Raw genomic sequence first — 26203 nt, 5'->3', positions numbered from 1 at the left:
TAGTAATGCAAGCTAAATTTAACTTAAAACAAAAATCATGAATTTACCCCATTAACAAACCAAATAAAAAAAAAATCATAGATTATCTCAATAGCTGCAGGAAAAAACACTTAATAAAATTCAACATATATTTATGATATAAATTCTTAGGAATAAAAGAGGATTTTCTTAATATGATGGATACTTGTGAAGCACCAACAGCAAATCTCATATTAGTGGGGAAATGGTGAAAGCTTTTCCTTTGAGATCAGTGATTTACTGCTGTGCAGCAAATTACCTCAACACCTCATGGATTAAAACAACAAACATTATCTCACACATTCTGTGTATTAGGAATCTGGAAGTGGCTTCACTGAGCCTCAGGGTCTCTCAGGAGGTTGCAGTCCAGAAGTCAGCTGGGGGCTGCGTCACCTGAAGGCCTGACTGGGGCTGGGGGACCCTTCCAAGTCATTCACATGGCTGTTAGCAGAAGCCCTCAGTTCTTTTCTGGTTATTGGCTGGTGTCCTCAGTTTCTCACCACATGGACCTCTGCTCACAAGAGGGCAGCTGGCTTCCCACAGAACCAGTTTCCAAGAGAGAGAGGAAGATGCCACTGTCTTTTATGTTCCGCCTCAGAAGTGACATACCATCACTTCTGCCATGCACAGCTGGTGACACCAACAATATGAGGGGACTACACAAGGGTGTGAACACCCGTAGACAAGGCTGTCTGGGGGCCAGCTTGGAGGCTGGCTACCCCAGTCAGGAACAAGACAAGGTCAGGATGCCCTCTACCTCCACTTCCGTCAACATTACTTGGAGGTAATCCAGGGTAGTAGAAAAGAAAAAGAAATGACGCAAAAGGATTAGAATGAAGAAACAAAACTATTGGTATTCACAGCTGATGTGATCGTGTGCACACAAAAAAACCACAAGGCTCAAGACTCTACAGCTAAGAGGCATCTTCTTTTCCTCCGATAGCCACCTCTGAGCCTAAGCCCTCACCTTCCTGTTTTTCAAAAACCAATTCCACTGAAAGGGAGTTAGAAGTCCTAGGCGATGGGCAAAGCTGCCCTGAAAAAGTTGGAGCTAAGTAAAAAAAGACAGTTAGAAAAGGATAAATCTTCAGATTACAAAAAAAAAAAAGAAAGAAAGAAAGAAAGAAAAACAAGTCTAAGCAATGTAAAATGGAAGCAAAAGCAAGTGAAAGTTAAATAAACAAACAGGCTGGTATGTGAAGAATACCTCAAAGCAAAGGAGGAGGAAGAGGAAAGGAGGAAGAAGATAGGTATATGGAATAACATGAAAAACTACATTCTGTCTGATTCCATTCTTAAAATATTTTTTTAAAAGGGGCAACAGTAAATGATTGTGCCTTATTCACAATCGCCAAAGATGGAAACACCCCAATGTCCGTTATCAGAGAAATGGGTACACAAAATGTGGTCTATCCATACAAGAGAATATTACTCAGCCATAAAAAGGAATGAAGTTCAGACACATGCTATAACGTGGATGGACCTTGAAAACAGGCTAAGTGAAATCAGCGACACAAAAGTACCTACCAATACTGAAGGTACTAACACGAGGTTTCTAGAATAGGCAAATTCATACAGACAGAAAGTGGATTAGAGGTTACCAGTGGCTGGGGGAGGTGGGAATGGGAGGTGGTTATCACCTCATGGTTATAGAGTTTCTGTTTGGGGTGATGAAAAAGTTTGGAAATAGATAGTGCTGGCTGCACAACAATGTGAATGTAATTAATGCCCCTGAATCGTACACTTAAAAAATGGTTAAAATGGCAAATTTTGTTATATATATTTTACCATAATCTTAAAAAAATAGTATCAAAGATCATTGAATTACACACTTTAAATGGGTAGACTGTATGGTTATGTAAATATTTCAATAACGTTTTATAAAACTTGAATGATTTTTAGGATTCATTTTTAGGTGGTAAAACTATAAATAAAAACCAAGTAAGTGATTACTCCTGATACCAGGACAGCAGGACAGTGGTTACTTTACAGGGGTGGGAGGAGTCTGTGACCAGAAAAAGGCATTATGGGGGTGCACCCGGGGGGCTGTCAATGTCCTTTGCTTGACCTGGGTGGTTGTTGCAGGGTTTCATTTTATAATAATCCATTGAACTATACACATTTATGTTTAGCACACTTTTTTTTTTTTTTTTTTTAAAGATTTTATTGGGGAAGGGGAACAGGGCTTCATTGGGGAACAGTGTGTACTTCCAGGACTTTTTTCCAAGTCAAGTTGTTGTCCTTTCAGTCTTAGTTGTGGAGGGCACAGCTCAGCTCCAGGTCCAGTTGCCGTTGCTAGTTGCAGGGGGCACAACCCACCATTCCTTGTGGGAGTCAAACCGGCAACCTTGTGGTTGAGAGGATGCGCTCCAACCAACTGAGCCATCCGGGAGCTCAGTGGCAGCTCAGCTCAAGGTGCCGTGTTCAACCTTAGTTGCAGGGAGCACTGCCCACCATCCCATGCGGGACTCCAGGAGTTGAACCGGCAACCTTGTGGTTGAGAGCCCACTGGCCCATGTGGGAATCCAACCAGCAGCCTTCAGAGTGAGGAGCATGGAGCTCTAACCACCTGAGCCACCGGGCTGGCCCCTAGCACACTTTTTAAACGTGTTATTTTTCATAGTGCTTTTTTAAAATTTAAATTTCAGCAAGAAGGAAGTATTGGGGGGTTGGAGGAGGATGGCTTGCTGAGTAGACAAGTGCCTGCCATAGGGGGACAGAGCTCACCCACTCGGCCGAGGCTCTATTGGGAGAGACCAGTGCGGCAAAGGGGCAGACACAGAGGAGAATGTGGTGGCCCTGAGCAACTGAAAGGTGACCAGTTCTGCTGGGGCTTAGGGAACGAGAGGGAAGAGATGTGAGTGACAAACCCAGAAGACTGGGCAGAGGCCAGATGGTGGACGGCGGGACAGCTACACGTGGGTGTTGTAGACATTGTCTTAAGGGAACTGTGCGATGTCACTGAGGGGTTTTAAAGCAGTGACGTGACCTGACTGAATCAGTTAGCAGCTCATTCTGCCTGGAACACGGGGAACAGATTGAGGACTCCAACACTGAACTTATTCTCTTCTATATCCTATCCTACTTACCCAAACCTCAAACTGGGGAATCATCCTGAACATCTGCAGCAAACAGGGTTTATCTCCTAAATAGCTTTAAAAGGTTCCCCCTCCCTTCTCATCCCCTGTACCATTAACCACGTTCTGGATCTCAGGGTTCCTCACAGTTTTATTGACACTGAAGAACTACAATTTCAACCTCTGGTCTGTCTCTACCCTCTCTCCAGCTTATCTATTCCTGTCCACCTGTCTGTCCATCTGATTTATCTGTAGAAAAGAAAAAATCTGTTCACATCGCTTTTCTTTTTCAGTCCTTCACAGGTGCTTATTTCCAAGTTGGCATGACTTCAAGAGACCTTCAACGTCTTCCAGAAAGCATGACGAGGCCTACCTCTGCAATCTCATGCCTAACTACACCCCCACGCCATTGTTTACTACTTAGTGGCTCTTCAAATATATACCAACCACTTTCTGCGTTAGGGCCTCCTCCGAGACGAACTCCCTGAAAGCCACGCTCGGTGTCTCCCATGGAATCCCGAGAATATGTCTATCATTCGATATTCAAGTCTCCATGGAGCTAAAAACCCTTGAGGACGCTGTTTCAGTCTTCTTTATAGCCAGCTTACTTAGCGCTCTGCCTAACACCAAAAGGATACTATTTTATTTTAGCTGAACTTGGCAAACAACCTGGGCTTTGTAAATCTCCCCTTCCCCTCCAGCAAAATCCCAATCAAACTTGAATTACTCCATGAACCTTCCCCGGGCCACTCCAAGTAGTTTAGGGCTCCGACTCCTTTATCCGCTGCCCTTGAACTTAATGAATTACATTTTAATAGCTTATCAACAGAACTTGCAATAAACATTAACACGCGCACCTTATCTTGGTAACTAACAGTAATCCTATTCATGCTTCCGGGCTCTATCCAAAGCCACCTCCATCATTTAATAGTTCGCAGACCACTAGAGACAATGACTTCTTTTAACCCAGTTCAGGATGCTTCTATCTATCTAGCGCTATCCTTTCATCACGGCTGCTCACTATCGCTTTACGGCTTCCTTTCCCCCCGACCCCGGTAGCCAGTCACTCCTAGAGCTCGGGACGGCGGTCCTACCCTCTCACACACCCCCTCCAGCAGTGGAAGCCGCGCTTCCCAAATGCAGCCTAAAGCACCTCCCGGAAGCTTCTGGAAGGATAGGGCTCTTTCAAGACGTCTCCGCCCGCGGATCCGCCCACGCGTCCCTGCATCGGCCGCGGCTCCGCCCCCGCCCGCGAGCTAATGCTGACCCGGGCACGCACGAAGGACCAGTGGGTGGATGGGGGGGGAAGCGGGCCCCGCCTGCCCCAGTCTAACCCGTAAGTCCCAGCATCAGTCGGAGGAAGCCCGTCGTAAGCGCATTCGAGCACGTGATGCTCTTCGAGCACGTGACGCGAGGCCGGGGTCGCCCAGGCTCGGGAGGGCGGGGTTGCCGGCGCAGGGGCGGAGCCCAGCGCGGCTCTCGCTCGCTTATTGGCTCCCCTGCTGGCGGACTGGCCGAGAGGCTGTCAAGACGCTGCTAGGTTAGAAACACCTATCCCGGCAAAATATAAATGAGTAAATAAACAAAAGGCTGTGGAGGAGGGGAGGCGGGAGCGGCGGTATCAGCTTGAGATCTCCTGGGGCTCGGCTTGTCCGCTTGTCCCCGGCTGGGGCAGGACGGTGGGCTTTGGTTCACCCTGTTCTGTCTGCCATAACCTGGGCGTGGGAAGTGCGGCTTTCTGGATTGTTGTCCTGGCAGCGGGGTCACAAGTGACTCGTCCCCACGGGACCCGAGTCATCTTTCAGCTCCGATTCCTGGAGGCAGCCTCGAAGGGCTGGAGAGTCCCGCTACCCTGTGGTCCAGCTCAGGTCTGACGGCTACAGCCCCTCCCCTCGGCGTTAGCACGACACTCTCCGAACTGGCCTCCCAGGTTCCTGCCTGGCTGGCTGCTGACTAGACGTTGGGAAAGGCAAATCTGAACATATCCTGTGCCTGAAACCGCCGGTGCCCTCGCGCCGCTGAAGCGCCGAGATCCACTTGAAAAGCTGCGGATGAGACATTCGTGCTGAGCTCCAGTTTATCTTTCCAGCCACATCTCGGAGGAACACCACGGAGTCAGGCCCTTCAGCCTTTGTGCTTCTGCACGAGCTCTCTGGGCTGTACCTGCCACTTGCACCCTCTGCTTCTCTCTTGGAGGAGCTTTGACCGCACCCTGAGTCCTCCCCGGTGCACCCGGACTGCTCCCAGCCCTCCCCTACCCACCTCTGGGCCCCGAGCATGCAGGCGCTCTGGAAGCCTAGTTTCCTGGAATGTGAGCAACCTGACGGATGGGATTGTGTATCCCGGTCTAGCACAGTGGATGGACGTCGATAGTTCAATAGATGGATAATGAATGAATCAACGCATGGACTCCAAGTATTCAAAGGGAAGATTTAAACATGACAGGCAGGGCTCACCAAAGACATGAACCGTATCTTTTTCACCTCTGGACACCGATAGCTAACTAACAAGGTGATGTTCCTTTTTAAGTATGTGAATAAATTCAAGAAGACACATAGTGAAGTTCAGCCATTTAGTTATGGTTCCATCACAGCCTATGGAATGATTTCTGCTCAGTCAGTGGGGGCAGGGCAGTGGGCCACAGGGGCCAGTCACAAGAAAATCCCAGCAGGTTTAGGGTGTGTTTGTCTGTGACATGTTACAGACAATGAGCACACCAAATCCCAGAGGTGTTTACTGTAATGAATATTCCAGGAGGGTGGGGTGGGGTGGGGTTCCCCCAATCTGATCCTCCAAGGCTCTGGGGTGACTCATCCTTCCATGGGCTCAGAGGTGGAGCTGATATTTGCTCCCTGGGTTGGGTCCTGGTGCCCCTGGCCCTGGGTATCCCTCACGTCTCCAGACACTAGGGCCACATTCCTCAGGTAATGTATGTTGAAGCAGTTGGTCTGTTCGTCCCCAGGACTCAGTTTGCAGCAGAAGGCGGAGTCTCGCCAGCAGTTACTTTGGAGACCACACAGGTCACTGATGAAGGCTGATTTCTGATGAAGGAAAAGAGTAAAGCAGAGATGGTGGGGGAGGGGTTTCCCTGTGATCAGGCATGGATACTTGGGTGCCCAAAGTCCCCTTTCCCTCAGCTTCTGCTCTCTCCCTGGATCCCTTCTTGGGGCCCAGAGAGAGTACAAGGCTGCCTGGCACAGCTAGACGTCCTGTGATGGACAGATGTGCACACCTGGAAATGCCTGAGCTTGAGGCCCAGAGAAGGCATAACAGCTGTGGAGAGCGGGTCAGGTCAGGAATGAGGACTTCTGAAGCCAAGACAAAAGATCTCCCCCACCGGTCCTCTTTATTTCTGTGGGCTGGTTTGAGGTACTAAAAGAAGGGGTAGCCTGCAGTTCTAGCCATCTCCCGCCCCTTAGGAGACTGTGACAGCCTGCAGCCACACTCACCTGCTCCTGGGCACAGCAGGCCTGCTCGGGAAATGGCAGGTCACAGCAGTAGGCAGTCATGTTCCGGATCAGCCCAGGGATCTGTTTACTATGTTAGTGGGGAAAGGGGGGGTCAGGGCCTTGGGGAACCCCCAGGCAATAAAAAACAGTGCTGGGAGACTATGCTTTTGCCCTTCCCATGAGTGCACCCGAGGGGAGGTTTCTGGGACGGGAAGAGAGTTGGGGAAGAACTAGGCAAGACTCACTGCTTGGAGATAACTATTCGGTTTCCACAGAGATGGTTCATGAGGTTGGGGGTGATTCGGCCAAGGTCAAGGGTCAAGATGTCCCGGTCGTAGTTGGGGTAGGGAGCCTGCTGGGCAAAGCACTCATCGCGGGCAGGACTGGGAGGGTAGTGGCAACACGAGTGGGGGTGGGTCTTTATAGCCTGTTCCTTATCACAGTATTCGTCGAGGGTGTCCTCCCACTGTGGCGAAAGAGAGCGAAGTCAGAGGCCTGGACACATGGCCCCTTCTCTCCTTACCCTCTGCTTCCCTGCTTGCTCCATGCTGAGGTGAGGGACCCCCAACCCCAGGTACCGAAAGGGAAGGGCAAAGAGCCAGAGGGCAAGGAGGCAGCTGTGGATGCGTGCGGTTGGGCAGGTGCAGGCTAGGAGCACAGGTGAGGTTCGGAGCTGGCCCTGGGGGATGAGCTGCAGACGGAGAGGGTCACGTGGGGCCAGAGCTGGACGGCTGCCTGGCCGACGGGTGCATGTGTGTGGGATCATGGGTGGACGAGGCCCGGAGGGCAGGATGCAGGCTCAGGATGACGAACACAACGGATGACGAACACAACGGATGGACGGACATTCACAAGCAGACGGATGGTTAGACGTGCTCACAGTGGGGAGGTGCGTGGAGGAATGGACTGGCGGGATCAGAGCTCAGAGATGGGTGGGCAGGCTCTCAGAGTGGCTGGAACGCCCACTTACAGCCTTCCAAGTACAGGTGTGGTTGTCCCCCTGCCGGCAACAACGCTGGAACTCCGCCTCCAACCGGGTCAGAGCCTGCAGCTGCCTTCGGATGGGGTCAGTAGCTGGGAGGTTGCGTGGCACAGAGCGGAAACGTCTCAGGTGGCAGATGTTCTTGATATTGTGCAGTGTGGGTACCCCAGGGGGGAAAGGCAGCTCGGGGCCCGAGGAAAGAAGAGACTGCTGGCGGGGGCAGGCCCGGAGCTTGTAGTGTGGCTGGGGAGCCTCCTCCTGGAAGCAGGAGAATCGAGCCTCTCCCTGCTCTTTGCAGCACCAGTGGGCTCGGGTCTTAATCGAGAACTCAGCCTCACAGAACTGGGTCATTGCGTTCTCCCACTAGAGCAAGAGGGGTGGGTCAGCGCAGCAGCCCACTGTCCACATCGGCTTCCTCCCAGGCTCCAGAAAAGGACCCAGGGCGGACGGATCAGAAGGAAGGACAGGCTGTGTCTGCTCTCCTGGCACGCTGGGGAGGCCCCGGACTGGGCCCGCGAAGGGACCTGAGGCTCCAGAATACCCAGGCTTAGGCCTCTGCTCCTTAAAACATCACGTATGTCAGGGGATTAAAGGACACCCCCAGGATCATGCGCCCAGCCCTTACCACGAGTTGTGCACATTCTAAGCGGTGTGTGTAGCTGTGACAGCGGCAGCAGCGGGAATATCCAGTCTCCAGCAAATTGAGGGTCTCACCCTGGCGACTAAGGTGGGAGTGGCCAGACTGTGGCAGGTTCCAAGGGCCGTACACCACATGCTGACGAGTAGGAAGGCAGATCTGGTCCAAATTGGCCGGAGAAGGCCGCCCAGGGGGGAAGCCATCCAGCCGGTAGCCCCAGCCCCCTCGGGGTCGGCCCTGCTGGCAGTGCTGGGCTGCATTTGAAGACTGGGGCTCTGAGGGAGCCTGGCGCATGAAGGGAGCTGGCTTTTCTAGAATGGGGACAACAGAGTGGGCAGGGGGAACATGGGGGGCGGGGATAGAGAAAGGCTGGATGAGTTGGGAGGATTGAAAGAACTTGGGGTTGAGGAGGAAGGGTTGGGAGGATACGAGAAAAGAAGAAATGAATTTATGGCTCTTACCTTCAGATTGAGTGTCTGAAAGGAAAAGAGAACCGAGGCATGAAAGGTATCACAGCTCCCCGAAATCAGGCCTGCCCCCTGTGCTGCCCCCCCAGGCGCAGGCTCCCTGGCCCCCTCCCCAGGATCCTGAGCAGTAACGCAGGGGTATGGGCAGGCCAGAGCTGTCACTCACTGTTTCCCTGCTTAGGTGGCGAGCCCTGCTCCTTCTGCGGTGTGACAGATGAGTCTACTGGGGTAGAAGAAGTGCAAGCACAAATCACAAACCACGTTGGGATGAGTCGCTCTAGAAGAGGGGGGACCTGGCCAGTTTCCATTCACAGAAAGGAACTCAATAGTGAAGCGAGTGAAAATAAATGCTGTTTTTAAAGCCATTAAAATCTGCTAACTTTATAAAATAGGTAGTATGTGCCCAGTTTTAGAGATGAGGAAAGGAAGGCTAGGACAGTTCCCTTACCCGGGGATACACAGCTAGGAAACCGCAGAGCCCCCAAAGCCACCGGCAGGGGGACTGAGTCACTTACTTTCCTTCTGTTCAACAGGGTACTGGGGAGGAGGCACCTCTTCTTGGAGGGGGATGGCTTCCGGAGGGCGCTGGGCATCCACTCCTGAGGCTGAGGGGGACCGTGAGGGTAAGGACACACGGGAGCAAGGATCAGACTGAGGTCAGTAAGATCCTCGTGGGCCGGAGGTGAGGGACTGGGCGAGCACTCACCTGTCTTTTCCACAAGGAGTTCAGGAGAGGTCAGCTCCTCTTCCAGGACGAGAAAGGCGTCCTGCAAGGGAGGGGGCTGCACTACAGAAGGGGGAGTGCGTGAGGAGCCCACCTCTTCTCCTAGCAGGCCAGGAGAGGGGGCAGGGGCTTCTTTCCCCTCCCAGTCTGAAGACCCAGGGAAGGAAGCCAGGCTAGGAACGCGGAGGGGTAACTGAGCAGGGCAGGGGTGGACTTACCTTCACTCTGGCCCTCAAAGTGAAAGCCATGCAGGGAGGTGTCATGGTGATCCCCGGGGAAGACTCGGGTCAGCGGTGGGGATGGGGGTGCTGCATAGCCAACTAGAGGCAAGAGGGGAGGTGGTCAGAGCCTATAGCTCCTGCTCCACCCCCAACCCCACGCCATTTCCCCAGACTCTTACCTTCATGAAGATACTCTGGCCCCAGCTCCCTCTGCCCTGAAGGCTTGGAGCCTGGAGTGAGGAAGGGTGAGTCAGGGGTCATTTTGAGGGGCCCTTCCTGGCCCTGAGCCGGGGTGGGGAGGCCGTAGAGGTCATGAGTGTAGGAAAGACCACCAAGACACCAGACGCCCTTCTGTATTACTCTTGCCCCATGTCTCCTAATCCGCTCCCAAACACACCTAGCTGTGACTCACTGGGTTCTGAGACAGCCTCACCTCTCCCGGCTCAAAGCCTTGGGTTCCCCAAGTCTGGGCCTAAAGGGAATGTGGCATACCGCTGCGGGGATGGCCCTCATCTCCTGTCAGTGCCTGTCCCCGGCTTCTGGCTCCCCTCCCCATAGCCCCTCTGCCGTGATGCTTCCTGCCTCTCAGAGGAAGAAGTCCGGCGCCTCCACTGTCCACTGCCTCCCCCAGATCCCCTCAGCCCCTTTGACCACCTTGGACCTTCTGACAAGGAGCATCCAGAAGCTCAAGTGCTTCCCCTTTTGCTCGTCCCAGATCCTCCTTAGTTTAGGTCTCAGTTTAGGATGGGGACCAGGGATGAGTCAGGACCCAATCACCCTACGGCTGCGGGGAAAGGAATGGCTTGTAGCTGGCCTGCAGTCACAAAGACTAGGACGCAGGAGGGACGTCAGGATGGGGTCATAGAGACTAGATAGATCTACGATGCTCTCAACAGAGGCGTTTCTGTTCAGCATCCAAGTAGGTAAGGTGTGTGTGCTAGATAAAGGGGGGCTGTGTCTAGTCCCCTGTGGATGGACACCCCCTTTACTCCTCTCCTAACCAGGCAGGTAGTCAGCCAAGGCTCTAAGTCAGCACACCGTTTAGAGCAGCCTGGGGGCCCCTTCCTCTCTCCCCGGCCTAACAGGTCCCCTACAGATCCCCCTCAGGCAGAGGCCCGTCCCTAGGAACCCCCCCACCCCCCCCACCCCGGGAGTTGTCCTTTGACTCCAATTTTGTTTCCTGGCAGCATTCTCGAGCACTCTCCCCCTGCACCGCTGCTCCCCATCCCTGGTTACGGCCCCAGAGCCTGGGCCACTTGGGCCTGCTGAGACAGGAGGCCAAATGGAGAACTGCCCTGCTGATGAGGAGCCGGCTAGGACAGCGGCCTCGGGGCCCAGGCCCCTGCTGGCCAGGACCCCTTCCCAAGTGCTGACTCCAACCCTAACTCACCTTCCTCGGAGGCTACAGAAGCAGTAGCCAAACAGGCCAAGACCAAGGCTGCTCTGGACACGGTCCCCATCCTGGGGCGAGGACTGGTCAGTGGCCACCCAGGAGGTGCGTCTGCTCAGGCAGATGTGGACTGGGGTGGCTGGGCTGCTGGAAGCCTGCTTCTCTGTGGCTATTACTGCTGTTGTGAACCTCAGGGCCTCGTTCTTCTTTTTATATGGCTGTCTGGGAACTGCTCCCGCCCTCCTCAGCTTCCTGCGTGACTCAGGCCCGTGGCTCCTCCTCTGGCAGCCACTCCTCCCAGACTCACCCTGAGGCCTCCTGACTGGATTGAGAAGAATGGGGGTGATGAGAGGGGAGCATTCTTGTGGGCCCCAGAGAAACTGATTCTGAGAATCATGGAGCAAGGCGTGTCCGAGGGCTTGTTTTGTGCCTCAGTTTCTCCACTTGCAGGTGGAGAAGGGATCTGACAACCTGCTGAACTGGGGTTGGGGGAACAGGGCACTAAGGAGTTTAGAGTGGGGAGCAGGACAGTGACCCCAGGGGTTCCCCTACCAGTGAGAGACCTTTTCAGTTTCCCCAACACCCTGGGACAAAAGAGAGGGAGACAAAGTCAAACTCCTTTTTATCCCCCATGAGAGTCAGAGATGAAGACACATCCTCAGTAGCTTCCAGTTTATTATTTTTCGTTTCATTCTCCTCACATCCAAACAGCTACAGCTTCCTGGGACCAACTCTCTTTCCAGGGCAGACTCCCCACACGAGTTCCGAGGGCTCTGGGGACTCCAGAGGGGACTCTGTCAGTGAGGTTGGCCTCCCCTGTGTTCAGGGAGGCTGGTGGCTCCTGCAGGTCTCCGCCACGTCCTTGTGCAAACGCTCAGAAGATCTCCTCAGCATCCGGGACCCTGCTGCTCTGTAGCTCCACCAGCCGCCGCACGGCCTCCGTCAGATCCCGTTCTCCAAGTCGGCGATTATCCCGGGTTCGAATGTTCACTGTTTTCTTGCTCTGCTCTCTCTGGCCAACAACTGCAGGAAGAGGGGAGGTTTGGGACTCTCGGGCACACTCACCCACAGGGGATGTGGCCCTTTGCTGGGCAGGAACTGAAGAGACCCGAATCTTTAGGCGGGGTGACAGCAGAGCCCAGATCTAGTTCAGGGAAGGATATATTTAGCTGTCTCTTGCTTTTCAGTTCCCTGCTCATCCTGAGGAGATAAAGAATGTTCCAGGCATTATCACTTCCAGTCAGGAGCCCAGGGGTCAGAGATAGTAGGGTCAGCCAGAGAAAGACAAAGATCAAGAAGTGACCAGAGAGAAACTGTGCATGTGTGTGTGTCTGTGTGTGTGTGTGTGCATGTCCACTTGTGTCTGTGTGTCTGTCTCCGTGGATGTCTGTATTTGTGTGCATACGTGTGCGTGTGTGTCTCTGTATGTCTGTGTGCATGTGCATGCACGTGTGTGGGACATTGGACAAAGGGGAGGTGGCAGGGGTGGAAGACACATGTACAAGTCCACAGGATCAGGGGGCAGCTTGTGCCCAGCGCTGGCGGTGTGGGTGGGTGTGTAAAACTAGAGAATCAGCTGAGGAGTGTCTGCTCCTTGCTTTCTAGACAGAGCTCTGAACCTTGGAAAATGATAAAAGAACAGGCAGGGCCAGCCTCTTCTCCACAAGGCCTTTCTCCTCATCCCGTGGGGCTGACTCCATCTAGTCTAGAATAAACAAAGTGAACTAATTAATGCCTTAATAACCCTTCCTGTCCCTTTCGCTCTGATGATGCCTTGGGTAATTAAGCTAACAGACAGCAAGAGCTATGTTAAGGGCAGAAGAAAACCGTCCTGGGGGTCAGAGGTGGCTGTCAGGGGGTGAAGAAACTGAGGGCCCAAATGGCTCAGGCGTCCCGAATCCTAGCTCCGCCCCAGCTCAGGAACTGAGACCCAGTGAACCCAAACATGCAGATGACCAGCGTACTCGACGGGAAAGAACAGTGTAGAAGGCAGGCACGGGACACAGTCACTCACCAAACTGAAAATTGTAGTTGGCGAGCTGAGCCCGGCGGACTCTCCGGCTGAGGGTCATTGTAGAGTCCGCATCCAGGTCGCCGACCAGCCCTGCAGCCCGCAGGCCCTGCTGTGCCTGGGACAGAGGTTTGGTGACAGGGACTTCATTTAATGGGAGGCTGGGGAGTGAGAACAGTCTGATAGCAAGCTTCCCAAGCCCTGCACTGTACTCGAGGCTCTCCGGTTCTCACAGATGGCCCCATCTCATCCGTCTACACTGAGGCGCCCCCTGCCCGCACCCCTGAGGCTCCTCTGCCTGCCTCCTACAGGAGCTGAGCCGGCCAGTACGTGCCTGGGCTCGCCTGCCTCTCGCCACCACTCCACCCAAGCAGCGGCTCCACTGTGGGCCCATCCATATCCTTACTTCTCCCTAGAAAGGAAAACTAAAACCAGCAGGTACCCAAGCCTCCTCCTATGCCAAGTTCTAATGCGAGCATTTCACGTATGCCGATTTGTTTAATTTTCACACATCTCCACAAGGCAGGATCTGTCTCACTTCTCAGCTGTTGACTTTCTAGCACCCAGGCCACAGCCATTCCAGCTGCCTGGCGCCTCCACGTGCCATGTCCCTCCCCTAATGGTCTTGCTTCAGCCCTGTCCTTACCACCCCCTCCTCACCTCCCTGGCATACGCCTCTTGCTCGGGCCCCACAGGGATGACCACCACCTGGAACGGGGACAGCCACAGTGGCCTGCGTGGGAGAGGACAGAGGAGGGCAAATGATTTGTTCTGACTCCGACAAGCGTGGCTGCAGGGAGCAGATTCGGGAGGGAAGCAGAAGCAGAGTGTGAGGGGGCCAGGATCTGCAGCGGGGCGTGGGGGCCGGGGCTCACCATTTCCCCCCGCAGCTCTCCGCCAGCACTCCCAGCATCCTTTCCACAGAGCCTAGGACGGCTCGGTGAATGAGGACTGGACGCTCCAGGGCCCCCGCCTGCCTTAGAGGGAAAACGAGGGGTGCATGGAATGGAGAAAGCGCACAGACTGTGTAACCAATATCAGCTTCCAGTGTTTAGAAATATTTCGGTTCCGCAGGGGAGAGGGTGGAGGATGTGATTGTTTCTGGGCTTAAAGGTGTAAAGGGAGATTGTTCTCCAGCTAGTCCGTGGGCAGCTGAGGGGACGGGGACAGGCAGGGTTCCGTACCCCTTGTACTGGAGGTCAAATCTCAGGGGCAGTTGGAAGTCGAGCTGGATTGTCCCACACTGATGGGGCCGACCCAGGGCATCGTGCAGACGCACGTCGATCTGCAGGAGACGAACGGGAGGGCCTGAGAGGAGCCAGAACCTGTACCCTCCGCTGTGCGCACCACCCCTCCTCCCCACCCACGTCCCAGGCTGCTCTGAGACATGTCACCCGGCTGTATACTCCACTCCCTGGGGACTTGAGCAGTGACTCTCGGTGGCTCTTTCCACTCAACAGTGGCATTTATATGAGGGGACCTCCACATTTCCATGAGTGACCTACCCACACGCTGGCCTCGTGATTCCTGAAAACCTACTCAGAGACCTGCACCCACACCCACACCGTGGCTCCACCCTTCGTCCTGTCATCGTCCAGATGGCTGCACCTGGACGATGCATCGGCCACCTGCTCTGGGTACCATCTCTTGGTTTTATAGCTCTAACAATTATTCCTGTTAATAGCTCTTCAATGTCTCCATCCCTTAACACCTCTTTCTTCTTCCCATTCACAGGCCCCGCCCACATGACTCCTCCCAACTTAGTTGTAACCCCTCTCCCTGGTCCCCACGTCCCTGTTCTGTCACATCCACATGGCAAAAGCCCACCCTGGCGGCACCATCACCTTCCTCCTCCTTGGCCCTGCAACACCACTGCTCGGTGCTGCCCAACATGTCATATGTCACACAGACGCAAAACCAGGAATTGATGCCACCATGCAAGTCACTGTTCTGAACCTCAGCTGAACCCCGACTGCGGCCACCAGTCCTTTGGCTGCGCCAGTCAGCTCTGTGTCCTGTTCTCCTCCAGCCTTTTCAAGCTCTCTCCTCTCCCTTCATGTCTTCACCCCCTCACCCCCAACCCTCCTCTCCCCCGTTCCCTCTCATCAAATGATCCTTTCTCGTATCTCATGGAGAATTCAGATAATTAATATCATGAGACAGGAAAATGTCTCAACTTCTATTCCCACACCTATACACTTCCTTGCATCTCCCCCAGCCTTTCCTTCTGCCCCCCAAACAATGGCAAAGGTGGTCCCTTCTGTGGAGAGCTCTCAATCCCACCCCCAAGCCTCCCCAGGAACGTCCCTCTACTGAAACCTTCAACGACTTCACCTTCTCCCGCCCCAAATACGCGCCCTCTCATCACAGCATTTAAACGTGCTCGTCTCTCCCTTCACACACATGACTACCCAGGCCCTTAGCTGTCTCCTCTGCTTTGCTAAGAGCCACACTTCTTGAGTTATGTTCATTCGTTCACTTGACTCCACTCCCCGTCTCCACTTTACCAAAACTAGTCCTTTAAAACCTAACAGCCTTTTTACTAAATCCAGCAGACACTTTTCTGTTCTTTCCTTCCCTGACTTCTTCCAGCTCACCATGTGCATTTTCACCCTTCCCCCAGCCTCTGCCAACCCGCTTCGCTCCTGAAACACCTCTTTACTTGGCCAGCGATGACCCTTGGAGTGGAAAGGGAGTCCTGCAGGAAGCCCTCCCCGACCCTTCTGGGGAACACGCTCCCTGAGAGCCTGTGCAGCCCTGATCCCACAGGGCTGGAACCCCCATTACCTCCCACAGCCCTCACCAGAGCAGACGTCCTGTGGGGCAGACCTACATCACTCCTTATATCCTACACAAGTTAAAAACGACTCCTTTGTATCTATTAAATATTTAATAAAAAACACAAAATGAATAAATGAAACCCTCTCGAGAGTCGCCAGCTTACCTTAGGCCCATAGAAAGCACCATCTCCAGGGTTGAGGTCCCAGGGTTCTCCAAATTCCTCCAGGGCCCGCTGCAGGACCTTTGGCGGGAATGAGACAAACAGGACGATAAGCAGCGTATCCTGGGCCCCAGCAAACGACCCTCCAGCACAGGCCTCTCTACTGAGGACCCTGACTCCGGCCTCCCTCCCCTTCCATCGCAGAGCGGTTTCTCTGCCTCTGCTTCCGCTCTACCTGCTCAGCCTGGTCCCAGAGACAAGGCTCTCCCAGGAAGCCGGACGGCCGGGTGGACAGTGCCAGGCGGAAGGAGAAGCCAAGGACAGCGTAGACAGAGCGGAGGAAATCCAGACAGCCTCGGATCTCTGCTTCCAGCTGGGGGCAGGAAATGAGGGTGGGTGAGCTGAGTGCCAGCTAGAGCGCTGGGGCCAGGGCGGTTGGGGGAACAGGGCAAAAACAGAGAGGAGAGGCGGGGGTGGCACGCAGCTGCACTACAGCATATAGAGGGCAGCCAAGGGCTGGGATGTGGGCGGTTCACAGGGAGGTGGGCAGGTGGGCAGAGGCCCTGGAGCAGCTGGGGAAGCGCCACCTGATCCTGCGCACAGAAGATGTGGGCGTCATCCTGCTGGAAGCACCGCAGCCGGGTCAGTCCCCCCAGACTGCCAGAGGCCTCGGCCCTGTGCAGGACCCCGAAGTCCGCCAGGCGCAGGGGTAGCTCTCGCCAGGATCTGGGCCGGTGGGCGAACATCAGGCTGAGGTTGGGGTGCAGAGGGGTCAGCGGCGCAGGGAGCACTCGCTCTGAAGTCTGCTCCTGAGCCCGCCCCGTGCCTCCTCTCCCTGCACCGCCGCCAACGCCCTCTGCGTGCCCTCCGACTCCTGTCAACTCCACACATCACGGTCAGAGCCCTGCCTGGCTCCACGGGGACTTCTCAGTAACGACAATGACAGACATCAGTTACTGTGCCCCGCGCTGTGACAGGCACTGAGGTGAAACAAAGCTTGGACAGCAACTTTAAGCTCTAGGCTGAGGCCTAGAGGTTCAATGATTTGCCCGATTCACACGGGAGCTACAGGGCACACTCCAGACTCGAGTCAGGCATCCCGCTACTCCTGCAAGTGGCTTCCTGCTACTTTATACTCAGCAACCTGCTGCCTGGGAGGCCCCAGCCTTGGGAGGCCCCCAGCCCTGGGAGGCCCCCAGCTCTGGAAGGCCCCAGCCCTGAGAGGACCCCAGCCTGGGAGGCTCCAGCCCTGGAAGGCTCCAGCCCTGGGAGGACCCCAGCCTGGGAGGACTCCAGCCCTGGGAGGCCCCAGCCCTGAGAGGACCCCCAGCCCGGGGAGGACCCAGGCCTCCAGGATCCGGCTCACCAGTGTGCAGGGCAGTTCATGGGCTTGAGGGCGAGTGTGTCTGTGGGGTGACTGGTGGGGTGGTTCCTCTGGGGACCCGGGGGCTGCAGGGCAAACATGTCCTCCTGATAATGCTCCCAGTGCCCTGACACTTCCCAGAGCTTCGTAGAAAACAGTGTGGGGGTTTTCACTTCTGAGAAACCACGGCGGGTGTACTCAGCCTGGAAAGCAGGGTACAGACATGGCAGGTCACAGTGACTGCAGGAGAGAAGAGAGGTGGCAGCTGTGTGACTGTCCTGGGCCCTCAGGTCATACTGATCGCAGCCACACCTACTAGGTACCAAGTAAACTCCACACGCCCCCGCGGCAGACCACACATTGCTAGTGCCTCAGTCCGATCGCCACACTTTACAGTATTTGTGTTTGTGCTTCCGATCCCCCTCCCTTAACACTTGGCTTCTTCCAGGCCCTCGGCCCCTCCCGAGTCCTCCCTGCCCCGGCCCTGGGCCCCTACCCTGATGAAAGTCACCAGTGCGTTATACACCCTCGTCCCTCGAGGCAGGAAGAAGCAGCTCCCAGGACTCAGCTCATGGAAGAAGAAGAGCTCCTGTTCCTGGGATCAGGAATAGCCGTGGTCACTTCAAGGGGGATGCAGGGATGTGGGACCCAGAAGAGATACGTGACGGAGCTGCTGAGTCTGTTGGGCTATGAATCTGCTCCCAGCTTCACAGTCGGGTTCCTTCATCTCTCTCCAGCCTTCTCATCATCCCCCATCTTCCCAGTCTCTGTACCTTCCCAATGCGCCGGTGGTCCCGTAGCTCTGCTCCCTCTCTCCACTCTTCCCAGGCCTTCAGCTCCTCCGCTGTGGGGAAGGAAATCCCTGACACTCGCTGCACAGTCTCGGGGGCACCTGGAGACCTCCACACGGAGGAGGAGTTCTGTGGAGGACACAGGGAGTCAAAGGGAAGGCGGGGACCACTGAAGCCACCCAACCCCTTTCAAAGCCCTCAGGATGCTGTCAGCATAAGCCCCGCAGGCACACACCACTGTTCCCACCATCGCCCCAGCAGGATGGTCCTCCAGACGCCCTTTACCATGTTTACAGCCTTGGAGGTGCCCGGCTCTTGATTCCTACATGTGTCCTGCCTAAGCTGAGCCTTATCCTGTGCCTTTTTCTCCCCATACTCACGGCCGCGGCCCTGCCAGCACCCTGTACTCACTTCCTCCCCTTCTGATCAGTGAGTGCTCAGGACAGTGACCAGGAGCTCTGGCCAAATGTCGGCCTCTCAGTCCCTCCCTCATTTCCCACGGAGCTGCTAGAAAACTCCATCTCCCGCACTATTCCCTGTTCCTGGCCACATGTAATCAAACGCTTCTGCTGTTCTTTCCTTGAACAGTAAGTACCACCAAGAAACAGTCTCACAGCACTTTTACTTTTCCTCAAACACTTCCCCCTGCGTTTGTTGGTGGTTCTGTCTCTACATGTGGATATACTCGTAGGACAGGAATGAACAGCCTCATTTCTTAGATGCTAAAAATGGGTAAGGAGATTTGCCCCAGGCCACACACCTCCTATGTGGCAGAGCCAGGACGAAGCACAGAGGGCCAGGTTTGCAGTCCAGGGCTTTTTGCTCTACATAGAAGCTCCCATTCCATCTAATAACTCACCTTGCCCAGGGACAGTATTTTCATAAAAGGCCTTCCCTTGCCTTAGCGTATTCTCCCTGTGCCTGTCACATGACGTCCCACGCCCCCTCTAGTCACAGGAGCTCGCCCTCCATGACCCTGTCCCTCCGTCTCCTTTAGCATCGATGTCCTACCATGGGATTTGAATTGGCTTCTGGGCCCTGGCAGGGTGTCTTGTACCTGCCATCAGACTCAAGGTTTCTATAAGAGAAGGCAGGGACTAAGTGTCTTTCTCCTCCTGGACTCCCCACTTAGCTGTCAGAGTGGAGAAGGGGCTGAGAGGACCATTTTCCCACTCCCCCTCCCCTGCTCACTCCAGTGAAGGCAGGCATGTCAGCCTGTCTGTCCTCATAACTGACCGTGAGCAGCTTCAGTCCTCCAATCTGTCCTGTATGCCGAAGGTGGGGGCCCCGGCAAAGATCAACCAACATGCCACACCTGTGGGACAGAAGGGGCCAGTGAGTGGTTCCCCAATTCTTGGGCTTCTCCTTGTCTCCCTCTCATGGCCTTTAGCTGCCAGAAAGAGGAAGTGAAGAACTGTTTCACAGAGAGCGCAACGGGAGATAAAAAATCAATTTGTGATCCCATTTCTTTTTCTGGAGCAACGGATTCTATCTTCTTTTCCTTATCCTCCTTCTGGCCATCCCCACCTCGCCCGGTTTTTCTCCCTCTTCGCAACTCTCACCCATACACCGTTGCTGTTGGACCCGTCACTTTCTCCTCGATCAGGCGAAGCTTGAAGGGGTTATCCTGGAAGAAGGGAAGAGTGAAGACAAGGTTTGACCCCCACAAAGATGTCCTGCGAGAGAGCCACTCCTTGTCCTGCCTCTGCTATTCCCTCCCCACCTTGAAGAGTTGGCGAAGCTGATCCTGGGAAGCTTCTAGCCTCCGGAACGGCTGAGCAGCAGCGGTAAGTTCCTGGCAAATCCGCTCCAAAACAGGCAGCTCTGAGCCCCGGAGAGTCCTGGGAAGATGAAACTTGCTTGGCTTGCATCCTCCTAGAAGCATCACCTGGGTGACATACCTGTTGGCTAGGGGGTGAAATCCTGCCCTCCAGAAACATCTAGCATGATTGGCAAAGACAATCTGACAGAAAACATGCATCGGAAATCAGGTACAAATTTTACAGCCGGAGCAAATGCTCTAGGTATGAAATGAAAAGATGAAGGCAGGCAACCTGGATGGACAAAATGAAAGCAATAGTAATGAAGGATGAAGTGAAAGCTGAAGAATTCCTAAAGTCTAGAGGAGGTAAGTTTCCAGCAGAATTAGATAGAAGGGAAGGAACAGGAATGAATGGAGAAGGCGGCACCAATGTCACAGTTGAGGCCTGGAGGCCCTCCTCCCAGTTTGCTCCTTCAAACCGAACATGCCTGGGGCCCCAGAAAAGGGTCTCTGAAAGCACCTCAGGAAAAAGGTACAAACTTGCTGTTATAAGCTAAAGGCAATGCTGAGAAACTAATGTATAGCATGGTGACTACAGTTGATAATTCTGTATTGTATAATTGAAATTTGCTTAGAGTAGATCTTAAGCGGTCTCACCGGAAAATAAACAAAAGTGAGGTGATGGATGTATTAATTAACTCGATTGTGGGAATGTTTTCACAATGTATACGAATACCTCCTTATTACATCGTACACTTTAAAAATATAATTTTGTCAATTATATCTCAAAACACCTGAAAAAATAAAATATGGTGAAGTCTCTAAAAAAAAAGAAACCACCCAGTATCACCCTCCTCCTTCCTTGCACTGCTCACCGCTCCTTTCCCAGGAAGAAATCATGGTAGAAGCCACATTCCGTGCTTGGACCTCGGCAGAGTACGGCACCCAGGAGTTGTTCAGCTGCTGCCCCCAAAACGTGGGTGCTGGAGTGCCAGAACACCTGCATTCACAAGAAAGGAGCTCAATAGTTCACAACCTTCTCCTTTCACACTAGCTCTCTGATCTTCTCCGAGAAGCTGGTGTGAAGTGAGCCCGGCTCTTTTAGGAATAACTACCACAAAACAGAGGTGGTGACCACTACATAGTTAAAAAGGAAAAGAGTGACTAGAAAAGAAAGCACGCCAGTAGAAGCAGTGCGAAGGAGAGAATGCCCCCAGCCCCACTCCTCGGTGCTTCCCGGTCCCAGAGCACAGTTGTAGGAGGCTGGCCGGTCTTCCTTTGCTCTTCCATAACATCTCCTTTAGGATTTCAGAGTAAACTACTTTCTTAGGACTGATTCCTAAGGGCACTGCTCAGTCTTTTAGTCCTTTTTTTTTTTCTATCCCACGAATCTAGTGTGATGTAACCACTGCTCTAGGATTTGGTCACCATTTATTGGTCACCGTGTCACATAGGTGACATGAGAACTCCATTTTCTGGATCCTAATAGATGACATCTACATTACCTAAGCTGACATTAAGAGGACAAAATGGGGAGCAGGCCAGGTTGTGCAGCTCAGTTGTAGAAGCCACGTTAGAATTAAATATACGCTACAGGTGACTTATAATGGGTGTCTCAAGAGTTGGGGGTGCGTTGGCTGACCTGGCATAAATCCTGCTGTTTTCAATGTATTTTCTCTCCCTTTCACTAGCACAAATGATGTCTGCTTAATGGACCTACGCTACGCAAAAACTTTCATCATAAGTTTCCAGCTTAGCCAGGAATAGTCAAGACAAGCAATCTGTGGTAGGTCTCCCTCCCAAATGCAAATGGAGAAACTGAGGCAAAAGAAATAAATGTTAGAAATGCCTACTTAAATATTTTTTAGTTTAGTAGCCACTGTATTTGCCATAAGGAAGAAACTTACCGCTTTCCCCTCTGTGGAATCAAATGTCAGAAATCTGAGGTCAGAATCTGTCTCCAAGGGCCGTTCCAGATCATAAGGTTCTCCATTCACTTGAGCAGCTACTGCAGCATCTGCCAGTGTTGAACTTCAGCAGTAGGGGGTGGGGATAAAGAAAAAGACAGGGTTACAAACCACAGGGGAAGAGAGGGGCTGATCACTTAGCAACTCCAAACTTGCAAAGGGGAAATGTGTTACCAGAGCAATAGAACCTATCATTTTTTCCCCAATAGATAATAGAGGAAGGGCAGACTCTGAAACAAATGCATATAATACATGAATCCTCAGGAAAAGCTGTCTTGATGGGATGGAACAGAAACAGGAAGTTTTCTTTCCCTGCTCAGGTTCAGAGTACAGAGATAGAAGGATAACATTGGTAGGTAATAAGTGGGCCTGGTACCTGATCTGCTTGGCTAGTTGGTAAGGGGTTGTGTTCCATGCCACAGCCTCCACTTTCTGGCCTCCGGGAAGTGTTATCTTAATAGTCCGGTTTTCCTTCTGTGCCATGCTTTTTAACCTCTTTACGTGAGCAGCCCATAGCTCTTCAAAAAGGCCCAGCCGCTCTACCAACCACTGTGGAGGGGTCGACACAGCTGCCTGGAGGAAAGATGTTAGGAGTTAATCCCGGCCCCATCAGTCATTCTTGCGACTGGGGATGGCGGGAGATGAGGACATTTAAGTGGCCGTGGTTCTAATCCCTAGTTTTTAAGAGGATACAGGGCCCTGCGCTGGGCGTCCTGCGCGCCCCAGGCTGTTGACCCTGGGAAAGAGAGCATCTAAATGCGAGCGTAGCCGGGCCCGGGGACTCAGGGCGGGAGCAGGGGGTGTCAGGCTGGGTTGACCACCTACACCTCGTGCTTCGGCAGGTTCGGAACTTTTGGATACCTCACGCACCGTGTGTAGCGCGCAGGCGTGTAACCCTGCGAGCCGGAGCCGTCGCCACCTCTGATACAGCCCCATGTTCCTTCAGACCGGTGCCTACATCCTCAAACAAATCAACGCCTCTTGTCCTTCACCAGACGCCTCATTGGCTTCTGGCCCAACAATCCCCATGACAATTGGTTACTGCAGCTGCCACTCTGGCCTGGGCCCACCTCCAGGAACTCCGGAGAGGTACACCCCACACAGCATGAGCAGTGGTGTGGGTGGTTCCGGCTGACGGGAAGACCTAAACTGTTACACCGGCAAGAGCGAGACTTCCGTGTTTCCCCCAAAATAAGACCTAGCGGGACAATCAGCTGTAAGGCATCTTTTGCAGCAAAAATGAATATAAGACCCGGTCTTATATAAGAGCCAGTCTTATGTTATAGTAAAATAAGACTGGGTCCTATATTAATTTTTGCTCCAAAAGACGCATTACAGCTGATTGTCCGGCTAGGTCTTATTTTCCGGGAAATACGGTTGCAGTTTCAGCCCAAAGTAGCTATAAGGTGTCCTGAGGCTTTGAGGACAGGGGTACTGTAGGAGAACTCTAGTCACAGTGGGAGAAAAAAACGGACCGGAAAGGGCAGTTAGTCATTTCCTTTTAAACGTTAAGTTTTCTGTTACGTAGTCTTTGCTGAGGTAGAAAAGTTAAGAGCATAGATTTGCAACCAGACACAACTAGTGTAAATCCTGGATCTGCCTGCCATTCACTATGTAATTCTAGGTAAATTATTTAATTTCTTCTATGCTTCAATTTTCTCATCTATGAAAAGAGAATAATAGCACCACTCCCATTGTTGAGGTTGATTTTTTGTAAATCATCTAATATAATGCGTGGTACATGGTAACGAGCAACAATAGTGACAAGCTAGTATTAGAATAAATGAATGTTAACAGCATGAAGGATTGGAACAGAGAATCTGCAGCGGGCACTTCTTAAGAGTCCTTTCTTACAGACGAGGAATTTAAGGTCAGAGAAGGTAAATGATTTAAGGTCAAACAGTTAAGTGCCGCTGCTGGATTCAATCCAAGTCTTGTATTCTTCTTCCACACAAGGCTTTTGCTGGTAATAGCGTTTACTCCCTATATACTCCCCCATCACTTCAGAAAGAGGTCTACTTCCTATGCAAGACTTTTGCCTCTGGTTCCCATTTCAGCTCTCAACTTCCTTTATCCCTTCTCTTCCCTCTCCCTGCTGTATCTAGGACATGGGACTAAGTATATTGATGTATTTTACCCAGTAAAAAACAGAAACACGGGCAGATTTGTAGTCAAGTGTGAGGGGAAATGGACTTGGGGGCAGCTGTGAGGTTCTCAGTAATTCCCATTAGTCCCCTCACCTGGGAGTGGGGACAGTTAGAGCTGGTTCTCAAGTTTCCAGTGGTGATGGAACCAAGGATTGTGCAGGAAGGAAGTGCTGTCAGAGAAAGCTGTTGAATCTAGGTTTCCAGAGGCCAGAGGTTCTGTCTGGGGAAGGCAGCAGTTGATGTGTCACAGGCACCACTCTGGATCTTGGCTCCACCTTCTGATGTCAGACACCCTGAAATACAAAAAAAAAAAAAGACTGTGCAAGAGGAAGATTACGTGTGTGTGTAGTTGGGAAAAGGTAGTGAGAATTTTTAAATGGCATTCAAAAAATGTGACAACAGGCAGAACTTTTCCCGTGGCCCTGCACCAACTGGGACAGGGGAGTGTTACACTGCCAGCAACAAAATGGTAGGTGCTTAGTAAATAATTACCGAATTAAGAATGTACCAATCACTGTACTGACTTGAACTCCAAATGATACATATACTGACACCCACATTCGTTCATCATTCTGCCTTGCCCTCTTTCGTGCGGACAGTAGAGGGATGGTGGAGTAAGTAAGCATCACTGTTATGGTGGCTCTCTGCACTCATCCCTCAGACATCTGCTGACTGTTCACTATGCGCAACGCAGAGCTGGGTGCTCAGGCAATGCTGATCAGTCGACTACTACATCATCACCCATGCAGCTTGTGTTACAGTGGAGGAAGGAATGCCAAGTGACCCATTTCTCCCCCCGTAGCAAGCAAACCAGCAGAACAAGCTAGCTAAGGTCAATTCATCAGTAGCCAGTTCTACAACTTCTGACTGGTGCCTAGCATGTCTCCGCCTCAGGGAATGTTAACCCGTTAGTCTGCGTGGCAAACATCTATCGCTAAAACTCTTCTTACCTTCCACCCAGAACATCACCGAACACCTACTATGTACTACTTGCTGCGCCTTTACTATCTTCAATTCCTAGAATAACCCTGACAAATAGAAGCTCTTCGTATGTTCCCTTTAAAACATGGAAAATGACCCTGAGAGAAGCTCCAATCCATCTGAATTCAGAACCTGTATACGCCATGCTCCACTGCCTCTCAGACACGAAGAGTCAGCATGCATCATGTTTGGTAGCACAGCTCCCCTTTTCTGTCCAGGTACATTACTGGGAGCCTTTGGGGTACCAAAGGCCCTTAACATACGGTGAAGAGAGGGGTCCAATCAAAAGCCAGGAAAAGAGGTGTCTTACCAATTTTGTTCTACCAAATGAAATAATGCCAGATTTCACAGAAGTCTAGGGAAAAGGGAATTCTCAGTAAAGGGTATCCCAGACCCTTAGTCACGTTTTGGTAAATTCTCAGCTTTACTCCACTTTTAGAATAGACACCCTAAGTTAGGTAAAGCTTTGGGTGAAGTGGTATTTTTATAATCTTAAACTTTATGTAAGAATACTCTCCACGGAAGGCAAAGCACATTTTCCACTTGTCGTCAGATCAACACATACCCCCAAATCAATCTTAGCTCTTACAAGCAAAATTTCCCTGCATCAGAGGTAGAAAAGATACTTGAGGTAAGAGAAATTTAAGAAGGTAAAATATATCAACGTTTATCTCATTGCCACCAAATGCTTGAGGCTCAAAGAACTAGCCAAGTGGCTAAAGGTACAGTAGGTGGTGTGGGGAGGTTAGGGTTATTAAATTTTTTCCCCCTTAATAATAAAGATCTGGGATGGGGCCAAGCTTTTCTTTAACACTGCTTTAAGATGCCACAAAAAGAGCAAAAATCCAGCCAAATTTGCCAAGCAAATAAGGAGGGGAAAATTTTCTATCAGGAGCAGGGGGATAAGTTGAACTTGGCTTTGAAAAAGCCTTGGGCTCATCTAAAACCTCTAGTAACATTTCCCTTCCCCAAGACATCTCCTGAGTCTGTAGAAGAGAAACAAGGGCAGAGCCTTCTCTAGCCCCACCTTTTAAACATCCCTGGTTTGTCAGGTCAAGGCCAAGGGGAAAAAAAAACAGGGACGTCTCCCAAACTCAGGAGCCAGTGCAGGGATATCAACTTAGGTTCAAAGCTGAAGTAAAAAACTAAGGAAAGAGCAAAGTATTCTGCCAGGTCCTAGATACATCTATAGAAGGCAATATACAACTAAGGCCAACTATCTGGTAACAAAGATTTCAAATTAATCCTTCAATCATCTCTACTGCCCTAGCAATG

At 52.3% G+C, this 26203-nt stretch overlaps 2 protein-coding genes across 9 annotated transcripts; both read right to left on the bottom strand.

The window, feature by feature from the left end:
* Positions 1-5653: 5653 nt before the first annotated feature.
* ECM1 (extracellular matrix protein 1) lies at positions 5654-11487 on the bottom strand. 2 transcript variants are annotated; one of them, XM_019739942.3, is made up of 12 exons: positions 10966-11487; positions 9755-9805; positions 9573-9674; positions 9337-9417; positions 9146-9235; positions 8797-8853; positions 8625-8639; positions 8152-8474; positions 7515-7889; positions 6790-7010; positions 6545-6632; positions 5654-6136 (listed from the first exon to the last, which is right to left on the bottom strand). In XM_019739942.3, the coding sequence occupies exons 1-12, from the start codon at positions 11033-11035 to the stop codon at positions 5906-5908; spliced, it is 1704 nt and encodes a 567-aa protein (XP_019595501.1). In that variant the 5' UTR covers positions 11036-11487; the 3' UTR covers positions 5654-5905. The 2 variants fall into 2 exon arrangements, with proteins under 2 accessions (XP_019595501.1, XP_074174872.1); XM_074318771.2 differs by having other exon boundaries at positions 8797-8850.
* A 135-nt stretch (positions 11488-11622) lies between these two features.
* On the bottom strand, positions 11623-24229 carry TARS2 (threonyl-tRNA synthetase 2, mitochondrial). 7 transcript variants are annotated; one of them, XM_088799586.1, is made up of 18 exons: positions 24041-24229; positions 22177-22373; positions 21741-21864; positions 20709-20833; positions 19795-19912; positions 19634-19698; positions 19308-19386; positions 18054-18200; positions 17777-17875; positions 17284-17483; positions 16505-16667; positions 16153-16290; positions 15921-15998; positions 14161-14261; positions 13852-13953; positions 13637-13709; positions 12980-13094; positions 11623-11988 (listed from the first exon to the last, which is right to left on the bottom strand). In XM_088799586.1, exons 2-18 carry the CDS (start codon positions 22281-22283, stop codon positions 11840-11842), a joined length of 1983 nt encoding a protein of 660 aa, XP_088655712.1. In that variant the 5' UTR covers positions 22284-22373; positions 24041-24229; the 3' UTR covers positions 11623-11839. The 7 variants fall into 7 exon arrangements, 5 of the variants coding, with proteins under 5 accessions (XP_088655712.1, XP_088655711.1, XP_088655710.1 ...); XM_088799585.1 differs by lacking the exon at positions 24041-24229 and adding an exon at positions 22671-22817; XM_088799584.1 differs by lacking the exon at positions 24041-24229 and adding an exon at positions 22662-22781.
* Between the last annotated feature and the right edge of the window lie 1974 nt (positions 24230-26203).

The sequence above is a fragment of the Rhinolophus sinicus genome, chromosome 7 (assembly GCF_057876585.1).
Source record: "Rhinolophus sinicus isolate RSI-liver-muscle chromosome 7, RSI-T2T, whole genome shotgun sequence".
NCBI classification, from domain to species: Eukaryota; Metazoa; Chordata; class Mammalia; order Chiroptera; family Rhinolophidae; genus Rhinolophus; species Rhinolophus sinicus.
This window is presented reverse-complemented; position numbering and strand designations above follow the sequence as displayed.

Bases quoted from the DNA above. Each gene is read 5' to 3' on its own strand.
- ECM1 (XM_019739942.3), bottom strand. From the start codon at position 11,035: ATGGGGACCGTGTCCAGAGCAGCCTTGGTCTTGGCCTGTTTGGCTACT. The intron at 9,675-9,754 runs GTAAGAGTCTGG...TCTTGCCTCTAG, and splicing joins GCCAGAGTATCTTCATGAAG to TTGGCTATGCAGCACCCCCA. The intron at 6,137-6,544 runs GTGAGTGTGGCT...TTCCTTCATCAG, and splicing joins CCTGCTGTGCCCAGGAGCAG to AAATCAGCCTTCATCAGTGA.
- TARS2 (XM_088799583.1), bottom strand. From the start codon at position 22,736: ATGGGGCTGTATCAGAGGTGGCGACGGCTCCGGCTCGCAGGGTTACAC. The intron at 16,668-17,283 runs GTGAGCCGGATC...CCCCAACCTCAG, and splicing joins ATGAACTGCCCTGCACACTG to CCTGATGTTCGCCCACCGGC. The intron at 11,989-12,979 runs GTGAGTGACTGT...CTCTTCCTGCAG, and splicing joins CAACTACAATTTTCAGTTTG to TTGTTGGCCAGAGAGAGCAG.